The 12,116-nt window shown below is 39.9% G+C and overlaps 1 protein-coding gene across 4 annotated transcripts; it reads right to left on the bottom strand.

The window, feature by feature from the left end:
• Positions 1–662: 662 nt before the first annotated feature.
• Positions 663–11,889, bottom strand: pdha1b (pyruvate dehydrogenase E1 subunit alpha 1b). Of its 4 annotated transcripts, XM_041967592.1 has the most exons (13): positions 11,720–11,889; positions 10,561–10,581; positions 8,870–9,025; positions 7,419–7,484; positions 7,019–7,192; positions 5,186–5,312; positions 5,026–5,117; positions 4,860–4,952; positions 4,446–4,601; positions 4,055–4,126; positions 3,010–3,077; positions 2,731–2,839; positions 663–2,098 (listed from the first exon to the last, which is right to left on the bottom strand). In XM_041967592.1, the coding sequence occupies exons 1-13, from the start codon at positions 11,777–11,779 to the stop codon at positions 1,934–1,936; spliced, it is 1,359 nt and encodes a 452-aa protein (XP_041823526.1). In that variant the 5' UTR covers positions 11,780–11,889; the 3' UTR covers positions 663–1,933. The 4 variants fall into 4 exon arrangements, with proteins under 4 accessions (XP_041823526.1, XP_041823528.1, XP_041823529.1 ...); XM_041967594.1 differs by lacking the exon at positions 10,561–10,581; XM_041967595.1 differs by lacking the exon at positions 8,870–9,025 and having other exon boundaries at positions 11,720–11,888.
• Between the last annotated feature and the right edge of the window lie 227 nt (positions 11,890–12,116).

The raw sequence follows: 12,116 nt of genomic DNA, 5'->3' as shown, positions 1-12,116 counted from the left end.
TTATTTGCTTCTTCAGTTTTAGCTTTGTGGTTATTTTCAAAGATTTTACTTTTATTTATTTTTTACACTGAAATGTTTTGCCCTTATTTTACTGGTTTATAATTGAATTTCATCTCAGATGTTAATCTATCAAGTTTAAACACAGAAAATAACAAGAACAGTCAGAATATTATCTTCTCTCTTTAGGTATGTGTTATTATAATAACACTGTATGAGCAGGCTGCTGTTTCATTGTTGAGAATTTGGATAAATAAGTTGCACTGATTTTTGGCCTTATAGCGACATCTGCTGGCAGATGGTGGAACAGCCACAGAGCTCATTTTCACACCAGTCTTGCTTTATTTATACAATTTAAAATACAGGTGAAACTAAAAAAACATTAAACTTTAAAGGTACATTAATATATTATATACTCACATTTTTGGGTTTTCATAAGCTGTAGGTCATTTTAATCACAATTATAACAAATGCTTGAAATCTATATAACATTAATTTACATTTTTAATTTAAATCACTGAAGTAAATTAAGTTTTGCTCAATATTCTGTTTGAGTTCCATCTGTATTTGGTGATTATAAAAACTAGCTTTTTTCTTTATTGGTACATGACCTTTTTAAATTATCGTTTGATATCACAACACAAATTATATTCCAACTACAGAAACAGGATTTCCCCATTTTGGTCATGTTATTTATTTACATCGAGTCTTCCAGTCTTCCAGTGTACAGCATTTAACAGTGAAATAGCAAAACGTTCTGTACAAGCTCAGTACACAGATATACATGAAACATCTGCCATAATAAGTGATCTCAGAACTCCTGACGTTTGTCTATAAAAACTAAAATGTAGTGTTTTTATTCCCCAGCACAGGAGAGCGATTCCTTCTGAACTTTCCTTCAACTCTGACCCACCAAGCCTTCAGAAAGCTGATGCTGCTTGTGAGTTAAGCAGGCAGATTTCTGTTGGGTGTTAAGATTTTGTTTTATTGCAGTCAGGTGGAAAAGTGGTATTTATGCTGGGTTGTACTGCAACTGGTTAAAAACAAGCCTTAACGGATACATGAAGAGCACCAGTACAAGTCTGGACATACCTGCTCCATTTTCTAATGTGTAGAACAAAATTCTACTACAAAATAGCCACGATTTGAACATCTCCCATCAGTTTAGTTTCACATCGCACAAAATCAAACCCAATGAGATGTTTGTGTGTTCAGTTTAGGCACAAAGTGGAACGTGAGTGAGAGCGTCTTTAAAATTGAAGCATCCAGGTGATCTTGTGAAGCACAAAATCTAAATTTGCTTAGCTTTGGTTTCTTCATAAACTCCTTTCACACTGGTGGTATCTGGAGTTTGTTCCACAGCTTAGAAAATGAGAGAAATATGTGAGAAAAGTACTCAAAGAGTTTTTACTGTACATGCCTTTAAACTCATTTTGTCCATTTTGAAAGCAGCAAGGAAAGAGTGTGAAAAGTCCCAAATATACAGCAAGCGGCTGACAGCTTGGAGAAAACTGACATTTGTTTTTCAGGTAAACATGAAGGACGTTATAATGAACCAGTCATAGAAAAAAAAAATCCCACAATCAAAGAATGAAACAAGTTTTGTGCGTATATATTGCGCAGCCCTGCAGAATTTCTCACCTGTCAAGTAGACTCGATGCATCTTATTTTCTCACTTCAAACAACTTGATCAAATTATGAACCGACACCAACAGACTGGTCAGATGTGCAGCAGGAATAATAACTTACATATTTCTATATAAAACTATAAATAAATAATACTGGCTGGTTTAAGGTAAAAACCGAGTCCCGTTAAGGTGCAGAGATCTAAAGTCAAGGGTGTAGGTGCACCGAAGCAGCCCTTAGCTCAGCAAGGACTCAGGCTCTGGAGCTTAGAAGGATGGAGCATCTAACTGAGCCTCTAACAGGGCTGAGTCTAGCTGACAGACTTGAGTTTGGACCAGGGGTTTGTCCCGCGGACTTCCAGCGGTGGGTTGTTGTAGAAGATGTGGTTGCAAAGCTCGTCCAGCGGTGGCTCTGGATCAGAGGTCGCAAACTGAGCCGCCTCTTCCACCTCCTTACGGATCTCTGCATCCATTTCCTGACAGGAGACATGATTCCCATCAACTCCTGCAACTTGTATAACTTTATTTGTAAAGCACATTTTCCAAACACTAGATAAAGAACACAGTAAGTGTACTGTAAATGGGAGTGTGTTTGTGGAATTTTTCCTTCATAAAAAGAATCCATTAGAAGTTAGTTTATCGTAAATTCAAATGTCATAAAAACTTAGCAGAAAAAGTAAGAAACTTAGTGTTTGGTTGATTAATTCTTCCCTGAGATAATACCAATTCTTGTTGCATTTTCCTGTTGGAAAGCCTGATGAGTCATTACAACAAGGTATAACTTAAGGAAGGATTGTGCGTCTGTGGAGTGAGCAGAACAACAAAGTGTGTGGTTGTGCCCCATAAGACGTCCCAAAACACTGCATTGTTCTCTTGTTGGTTTTCACCCATGTTTTAAGTTTCTTGATGGACTGGATGAGAAATAACTGAAACACAAATTTCCTTAGTTTTTCTCCAAAGATTCTAAAACTAAAACACATAAGCTAAACCAAAGTCAGTGTGTGAAGGACCAAATCCATCCCTCATGACTATTCCATAGTGATTAAAGTAAGGGCAGCGAGTGTCATCACCTCTATAAAAGCAAGTATTTGGTCATGTGATCTCTCACCTTAAATTCCTCTACTGCCGCCATGTTGTTGCTGAGCATGCGCTCCTTCAGCAAGGAGATGGGGTCACTTTTGCTGCGCACCTCCTGAATCTCCTCGCGAGTGCGATAGCTGCAGGATGTAAAGTGGCAAAAATAACCTGATTAACTGTGTGTGTTGGCTCATCAGTAGCAGGAAGATACCAAACTCCCTCTGGAACATATGGGTGGTTAATTAATCACAGAAGGGGACATTTCTGTCTCTTGAACATGACGCAGAGCTCAGTGTTCCTGATGACTCACCTGACACCAGGGTCGCTCATGCTGTGTCCATGGTAACGGTAGGTCTGCAGCTCCATCACAATGGGACCCTGAAAGTCACAGCAGGTCATTTCTGCAGCTACATTTCAAACTGCTGCTTTAAACTCCAGAAAAGTATTAATATTATGATGCTGAACAACCAGCATTAAATGGGCTGATGATCAAGTTAAAATGCATTCGCATTCACTTTTTAAATGCAGTTTGGATAGCGTGATTTATTAATCCAGTGTGTTTCTACACACAAGCTCCTGTAAACCTTCTGTTGCACCAACCAAACCAAAATGAACTATTCACATAAACCTGATCATTGCAGTTTCCATCCTTTTGTGGACAGATTTCAGCTCAGTCTGCTTCTTTTCTGAGAACACAAACAGACTCTTCTCACATCAGATTTTTTTGACGTGATATTGCTGCCCTGCAGCGTCCCAAAGCTGAGAAACCACAGTTTACAACTATCCCAGTACAGCGCATCACACAAAAGCTTTATTCTACTTCATGGCACTGCGTAGCACGCCAGCAACACACTGGGATTTTGAACTTCCACCATGGCTCATTCAGCAAGGAAACACAAGAGGAAAAGAAAGAGCGACTTTTACTAGCTGGAGAGAACTTAAAGAAGAGGCAGGATGCAAGGCTGAAACTGAATCAGCCTTCATTAGGGGGCACTAAGTGTTCAGTTTTATTATTAGAGTTGCTTAAAGAAAAATGGAAACCTTCATGTTTTTGCTTATTTTAGCCAATTAAAAATGTTTGATGGTTAATTTATACTAGTCACAGTTAGTGAAGCAATCCATTACTAACCAATTTAAAAATAAAACAATTGTTTAGTGTTTTTTTCCACCTTTTCCAGGTTCACAACAGTAATGAGATAAGAGAATAAAATGTGACCGACATTGAGAATCCAAAGCCAGGGACCTTTTTAGGTTAATCTGTCTTCCAAGATGAAAAAACTTTACATTATTATAGGACAGAAAGTAGAAAAGAAGCAGTCAAATATTCTGAAAGCTGTTTTTATTGGTCAGCTTACCTTTCCAGATCTGCAGTAATCAGCAGCGAACTTTGTGGCCTCCCTGACACACAGGACGTCCATCCCGTCCACCTACAGAGGAGAAAACCAGATCAAACCAGAGTAATATCTGAAGTAAATCCAACTGTCCAGCCTTGCCTGCAGTCCTTCTCTGAATGGTTTGTGTGCAGTATCATACATGAGCATCAGGCAGCTGAATGCATGCTCACACCTGCAACTGCCAGGACGGGAACATCAGCCACCTCCTGCTATAGTCTGGGTCTGCACTGGCCAGCTGCAGCGTATGGCCAACAGGCACAAAGCAGCTGATGCCCGAGACCGCCAAGTGGAGTCACTGCTATAGACATCCCAAACATTTCTCTACATGATGGAAGTTGTGTTTGTGTCTCACTCTCAGTCCTGGTATGAAGTCTCCTCTCTTGTAGTAGTCGGTGCTGGCTGCCGCTCTCTCCACCGATGTTCCCATGCCGTATTTGTTGTTCTCACAGATGAAGATGCAAGGCAGCTTCCAAAGAGCGGCCATGTTGAATGACTCGAATAGCTGGCCCTGATTGGATGAAATGACACGTCACTACCGTCAAATCTTCAAACCAACAACATTATCTACTTTATAAAAAAAGGTTTTATCTTTTGTTTTAGTTCCTGTTTAGTGTACCATTATCACTTTCAGTAGCTTTAAAACTGTTTAAATCAATGACTCAGTTTCCTCTTTAAACTGCTATAATGTTGTATTTTGTGAAACTGAACTGTTACGTGTTTTATAAGGATAAAATATTTGGAGGTTGCATCCTGGTCTCCAGCTCACCTGATTGGCTGCTCCGTCTCCGTAGAGCGTGACACACACCTGATTATTGCCTTGGTACTGACAGGCCAGAGCGATCCCTGCGCCCAAAGGCACCTGCACAGTTCAGTTCAGTTAATTAGAAGTTACGGTGAAAATATGTTGAAGCTGTGACATTTCTGCCGCTTACTTGTGCGCCCACAATGCCGTTGCCTCCGTAGAAATGTGGCGCGTACATATGCATAGATCCTCCCTTCCCTTTGGCCACGCCACCTTTCCGACCTGAGGAGCAACCATCAGTAAAGGGATGAAGCATTTCATAAAGCAAACTGTTTAGCTTCTACTCTCACCTGTGAGTTCAGCCAGGATCTCTTTAACCGACACGCCGCGGGTGTACGTGTAGCCGTGGGCGCGGTAGGCTGTGATCAGATGATCAGAGGAGTTGATGGCGGCCTCGATGCCTGCAGCACACGCTTCCTATGGGAGAAAACTGAAGCTTTCAGTATCTAGCATGTGGAGGGAGTGTTTGTCTTAGGAATATAATTTAATTTATTAAGATTTGCCTTAAAAGATAAAATTTGTGTTTACATTCACTACAAGATTTCTTCCTTTCAGAATTAGTATTATAAATTAATAAATAGTAAGTTTCTTTACTTCATGTGTACTGATGGAGCAGACAGGTTTTTATTTAAAGTGCATTAGTGTGTAAAGTCTCATTAAAAATAAATGGACTCTTGCTGTTTTTTATGTAGGTAATTTTATGTAGGCATTTGTCTGGATTCCTGTTGTTGTAAACTTCTGCACATTTTAATTATACTGTCATGTGAAAAAGAAATAAAACCATTCCTTAATTCTAGCAACATAATCAAAAGAAAACTAATCAAATGCACTTCATAAATTGATCATCCTCAGTGTGAGCACCTGCAGAAAAGCAAGACATTTTTGTCATTTTTCTGGTCTGGAACATTCAGCTGTGTGTTAACACAGAGCAAATACATCAGCAACTGTTACTGCCCACCAGTCTGGCAAAAGGTTAAAAAGTCCTTTCCATGCACACTTCCATCATTCTACAGCGAGAAATATTATTCACAAAGTGAAAAACATTCAAGGCCGGAGCCAGTCTTCCCAGGAAGTTCAGTCCAAGGTCAGACCATGTAATGCTCAGAGAAGAGACTCAACTGGCCTCAGTTAGCATGTTAAATTTTAAAGTTCATGACGGCCCCATTAGAAAAAGACTAAACATGCATGGCTTGTTTGGAAGGGTTGCAGGAGAAAGACTCGTCTCTCCAAAAAGAAACACTGCTCAGTTTTTTTTAAGATGCACCACAATAAACAACAAAACTTCTGGAACAATGTCCTTTATAAAGAGGAGACCAAAGGGACAATGTTTGGTCATAACGCACAGCAATGCAGCAAATCACCTCAAACTGTTAAGCACGGTGGTGGAAGGCTGATAATTCGGCCTTGTGTTGCAGCTACAGAACCTGAACAGTTTGTAGTCATTGAGCCACGTTTTAGCTGTCAAACAACAAAACAATAATCCCAAACACAGCCTCAGTTCTGCAGCAGCCTGACTGAAAAAGAAGAATCATGATAGATCCAGTCCAAGTCCAGACTTCAACCTGACATGATATGGCCTAAAAAGAGCTGTGATCAACCAAAATTCCTCCACAACCACATGAGAGACTGATACAACATACAGAAAACAGTTACTACACACTATCACACTAATGCCACTTAAGGTGCTTCAACAAGCTGCTGAAGCATGAGATGGACTTTCTCTCTCTTAACACCCCTGATTCTGAATTTGCTTTGGTTTTTGTTATATGGGAAATACTGAATGAATACTTTCCTCATTTTACAACCTGGTAAGAACCAGGGGATTTTAGTTTTTATTGGCTGATCTGTAAAACCTTTATACACGTTCTTCATTAAAAATGAAGGGAGGCCTGTACAAACAGCGTTGTTATTTATTCTCTATACTTCAAATCTCCCTTTGAGATCAGCACAATTCTTCACTCTGCTGTTCAGTACAATTGTCTCAATAACTGTCCTGGTAAATAAAACTTGCAGATAAATGTGGATGTAAAGACCAAACATTACTTAAAAACAGGAATCAGCCATTTAAGCTGAATGATTAGAACTGAAATCTTCCAGCTCTGGTCAGACATGTTGGTACCTACCTGTCCATCGTACAGGTGACAGAAGCCCCTGATGATCTTCTGTTTGTAGAGCTGATCGGCTTTGAGCTCCATGCGCCTCACAGTCTGCATGGTGCGGTAATACTGCAGGCCCTGCTCCCTGGTCAGCTCCGCCTTCTCTGGAGGACCCTCCTCCAGACGGTGCACGTCGCATTTCTACTGGAGAAAAAGCGCTCATCACATCACACACCTTCCCGGTCCAACAACAACGCTGCTGCTGTTTCAGGGCATACAGGAAAACCTCGATACGATACAACATAAAAAGCTGTTTTTAATAATTCATTTTTTTTTATACAATTTGTACAGAAACCCTTTTTTTCTATACTCTGTTTTGTTACAGTGAGCTGAGCTTAGCATCAGAGTATTTAGTGCCTGGACCCACCTTGATGTCAAAGGTCGCCTGAGGAGTGAAGTCAGTAAATGAGCGAGCGACGACGACTCTGCCACCCTGAAAAACATGTCAAGCACAATTACCTCAAATGCAGTTCAGAGTCGCTGCAGCAGCATCGTAAAGCTACTTAAACCACACACACGTCCTCCACAACAAGCAGCGCGAAGGCTGCCCTCCTCTTCACAGCAGGGGGAGGGTTAAGTAGGGTAAAACAAGCCAGGGATCAGGTCTGCTGGTCTATGCTGTAGCTGATCATGTTCAGGTCAATAACAGGGTGGGAGAACGACAACGAAACCCGCTGCCACTTCAGAGGGCTGTGTGTTTTAAAAATTTATCTTGTGTCACTGTGTTTAAACTCCATTGTTAACCGCTATGTTCTCCATTCTTGCATGGCTGTACACTTAATATTTGGGGTTCTAGGTTAATAGGGGGTAAATAAAAAAACAATCCTGCTTGTATAATATCAGGACTATGTTCCTATGCAACATTTTTTAAATGGAACAATTATATAATGGAAAAGATTTCATTTAGCTGTGATGAAAGAGCCACTTTTAAGCAGGAGTGTGTAATTCATCATTTAAATAAGTTGACAAAACAACCCAACTCAAAACTTCAAACTTTTCAGTTGAGTAAAACTCAACAGTCCTCATCTCACCAAATGACCAGTTATCATTTAACAATGGTGTCCATTTCCTGTTTAGCAACGGTTAAATGGTGTAACTTCATTTAACATGAAAAGAAATCCAGAAAAAAAGCAAAAGACAGAAGGAAAAAAAACACATATCCATAAAGACTGAATCTAAGGAGCAAATACAGACATTTAGAAGTTACAGGAAAGAGACAGAAAGTAAGCCAGAAATAAATAAAGTAATACAGAAATCCTGAAAGACAGACTGAAAGATAGAAATTTAGAAAGCAAGAGAAAGAAAATCAAGAAAGAGAGCAAGAGAAATTTCTTTAGATACAGAGGGAAATCCAGAAAGAAAGAAATATAGAAATCCAAAATGAAAGAAAGAAATCCAGGAAGAAAAATTTATATAGAGGAAAAAAATATCAGGGAAATTCAAAGATGGGAGGTCAACGAGAGAGAGAGAGAGAGAGAGAGAGAGAGAGAGAGCGAGAGCGAGAAAGAAAGACAGCGAGAGAGAGAGAGAGCGAGAGCGAGAAAGAAAGACAGCGAGAGAGAGAAAGTAGACATCCAGGAACAAACAGAAGAAAGCAAAGAGGCAAGAGAGCCAGAATTAGACAGAAATCCAGATGGACAGAAGGGAAATAACTGGTAGTTGCAGTCGTGGTTTTCTTATTTAACATGTTCAGTTAGTGATTTAGTGCATTTCCCAGAAATAACAAGTTACTAAATAAGCCTGGCACATGGCTCTGGTTAAGTTCCCCAGCCCTGTTAGTGAGCATACAGACACGCAGGATGCTACGGGAGTCCTTACTGGTCCGTCTAGCTGCTCGGGCTGGATGCTAACTGACTGTGCAGCAGTCGATCTAGTACTGACTGGTGGTGGTTTAGGTGGTTGTCGCTGGGTCAGTGCCAAGGCGGGCGCCGCCGGTGAAGTTAGATTGACGTACTCTGACAGGTCAATCAGCAGCTGGGGAACACAGGAGCCAACCAATCAGACCAGAGCACAGCACACCCAGAGGAGCTCTACAGGAGCTACAGGTGAGGAGACGTGTACAGGTGAAACAGCAGAAGCAACAGCTAGATAAAGAAAAACATGACTGGGGTCTAAAATGATGAGAAAACACTGCAGGAACATGGAGACTAATACCGGTCCAACAGTGTCTATGCTGTGTGAGCTATTTCACAACCAGCACAACTTTTATCTGCAGTTTGATCCATTTTATATCAGATTAGCGCTCAAAATGATTAATCAGTCAGTAAATCAATCACTCAGCAATATTCCAGAGAGGCTGTTCAATCACATTAGAGCTGCAAGAGTTGGTCACGTTAGCTACAATCTGCAGCTGTTGTTACAAGGAAATAAAACTACTGAAATAGATGTTCAACCAAAAGGCTAAATATTTGCTGGTTTTAGTCATTCAGAAGCAAGAATTCAACTAATTTGTTATTTGGAAAAAATATAAAATTTGTAGTTGCTGCTTATGTAAAACTAGACCTTGAATTTTTGCACATGGTTATTTTCAGACTTTTCTTTTTTCAGAAAATTATCTAAATTATTTGCAAATATCCAAAAGAAAAACTGAAATGTGGCCTAAAACAAGGGATTCACTTCAGTTTATGTAAGACAAGTCACAACATCTGTCATTACAAGGCAGCTTAAACAGAAAATACGAGCTCGACACAAGTCTAAATCGATGCACTCCAGTCAAATTTAATTAGGAATTAAGCCAATTCAACTCCATCATTTGTACAGGTTTTTTTTAAACTAGCTTAGCTAAGACAGCCGACTGCATCAAATCTTCAGTTTGATTCAGTCTGTCTTATACTCTCATTTAATCACTGTTTACACATTTAATAGACTCTAACAAACATTAAGAAAAGATGTTTGCATCCTCAGTTATTTTTAATTATAAACAAAGTACAATAAAGAGCTGACTTTAATACTGGTAAAAATCAGTTCATTTCTGAGCCTTCATTCAGATTAAAGGTGTCTTCAGAGAATTGTTTCTTTTTTAGCATAAAAATTAGGAAAATGGAAACCACTGGTAAAGCTAAAACAGATAACTGAAGTCTTAGATTATGTTAATAAAAAATTAAAGAACAATATGTAGTGACGGCATTTTCAGAAAAGTCTATGATTAATTAAACTGACATTTTGTTGAACTCAGTGTACACCATTCATCAATTAGAGAAGTATCCCAAACCCGGGAAGTACGTTGTGCTGATGTGAAATATCACTGATACAGCTTATCGATAACTGTGGCACTGCAGAGGAGAATCCCTTTAATGGTAAAATTAAACGTGTACAAAAATTTAAGACAATATTTTTTAAAAAAAGGAATGAAATTAGCATTTTAAAAGACACTTGATAAAACAGACTGCACCAACACAGGGGAGAGTCAAGTTAAGACAATAAAAGTTGATTTCTTTCAGCTGCGCTGTCACTGCAGAGGGAAGGAAGTGAAGGATCAGGCCTAAAGACAAACATCAGCAGCTGCTTACCTCCGACACTGTTTGGGCTCCCTAGGGTTCAGGTGCAGGGGAGAGGGAGAGGAGGGAGAGAAGCGAGAAATAAATGGGGATTGTTGAATGTTGTGTTTGTGAAGAATGAAGGCAGGAAAGCAGCAGGTAGGAAGGTGAAAGCTGGCAGTAAACTAGCAGGGTTCCTCCAGTCCTTACATTCTGATTTTTTAAAAAAAAAAAGTTTTCAAAGTGATTTAAACAAAGGGAAGTAAAATTGAAAATTCTATTTTAAAAATAAACCTAATTGATATTTAACACTTTTCTAGTGTCTGTAGGAACCTGCTGTCACTGACACCACAACACAGACTGAACATGCTGGAGTCGGTCCACTGACAGATGCACAGAAATGCTTCTATCAGAGCCAACATTTGACGCTTACACACACATATCTGTGGATTGTGTGAATGCTTCTGGAAGAGCTCAAGAATCCAGTTTGGCTCTTATTTATCAACGTGCACAACATCGTCAAGATTTCTGATCATCTGTGCAGGCATGCCGTGATTTTTCACCTGTTGCACAAACTTATTGACGCCTGCACAGCTTGTTCAGAAACCTTTAAAGTGGGTCCACATTCAGGTTTCTAACAGGGTCATTAAAGTAGTTCATGTAAGTTTCTGTAACTAAGATGTTTGCACGTGCAAAATATAACAATGACTCTCAAACAGGCAACATTTACTTTTATGCTACCTTCAGAATACTTTAAATGACATAAGGGAAGTATGTTGTGCAGCATGTCAAAACATAGGAGGAAACTGGACCTCAGTGTGAACCCAACCCAGTCACATCAGTGCAAGCTTGGTCTACTGTTTGAGGAAGGCAAACCTCTACCATCACAAACACACACAGGCAGAAAAAATTCAGGTTAGAAACAAAGCATTTACATAACGTGACGGCGCAATGTTAGCTCCCTGGTTTCACTGCACAAAATGCATTTAAACATTTGTTCAGTCAAAGATATGTGAGCAGAGTTGTCACGATTTCCCCCAAAGCATGCAAAATGAAAATCAGGAGTCAAACTAGCCAGCAGGGCTAACGTTAGCCACGGCTCACAAGGTCAGCCACCGTCAAACCAAGCAAGCCAGCGGTTAGCATGAAGTGCTCCCGCTTTTGAGGTCGACGTTAACCCCGAACCACTCACCACATTTTTGCCAGTGATCCTACAAAGTGCGTTGGAGATGATTGCTAACATGGTTTTCATACTAGAGACGCGACCTGACTCCGAGGAGGATTAATGACAGCTGATTAACTTTAATTCCCTTTTAGTGTCCGTTCCGTAACCAGCACCGGTGAGCAACGACTGCAAAAGATCCGTTCCGGGCCGGATTTATAGCTCCCCGGGAAAGCACACGCTCATTTTTGCACCCCATATTTTACCTCACAAAAGTAAATTATAATCTTAAAATGTAGTTATGAATGTATCAGAAAAGAAGCAAATACAGCTACCAAAGTAATAGGGAATAAACAATGGGAGCTGTTCTATACAAGTAAAATATATTTAGCCTCAAAAGCTCCCACAAAACTACAACAAAATGTCT

Source organism: Melanotaenia boesemani, chromosome 18 (genome assembly GCF_017639745.1).
Source record: "Melanotaenia boesemani isolate fMelBoe1 chromosome 18, fMelBoe1.pri, whole genome shotgun sequence".
In the NCBI taxonomy this organism is placed as follows: Eukaryota; Metazoa; Chordata; class Actinopteri; order Atheriniformes; family Melanotaeniidae; genus Melanotaenia; species Melanotaenia boesemani.
Note: the sequence above shows the minus strand (reverse complement) of the source record. Positions and strands in the feature narration are given on the sequence as shown.

Excerpts from the sequence above, each read along its gene's own strand:
- pdha1b (XM_041967592.1), bottom strand. The coding sequence starts at position 11,779 with ATGAAAACCATGTTAGCAATCATCTCCAACGCACTTTGTAGGATCACT. Across the intron at positions 4,602-4,859 it reads GAGACGGAGCAGCCAATCAG|GGCCAGCTATTCGAGTCATT; the intron begins GTGAGCTGGAGA and ends TCATCCAATCAG. Across the intron at positions 2,840-3,009 it reads ATGAGCGACCCTGGTGTCAG|CTATCGCACTCGCGAGGAGA; the intron begins GTGAGTCATCAG and ends TACATCCTGCAG.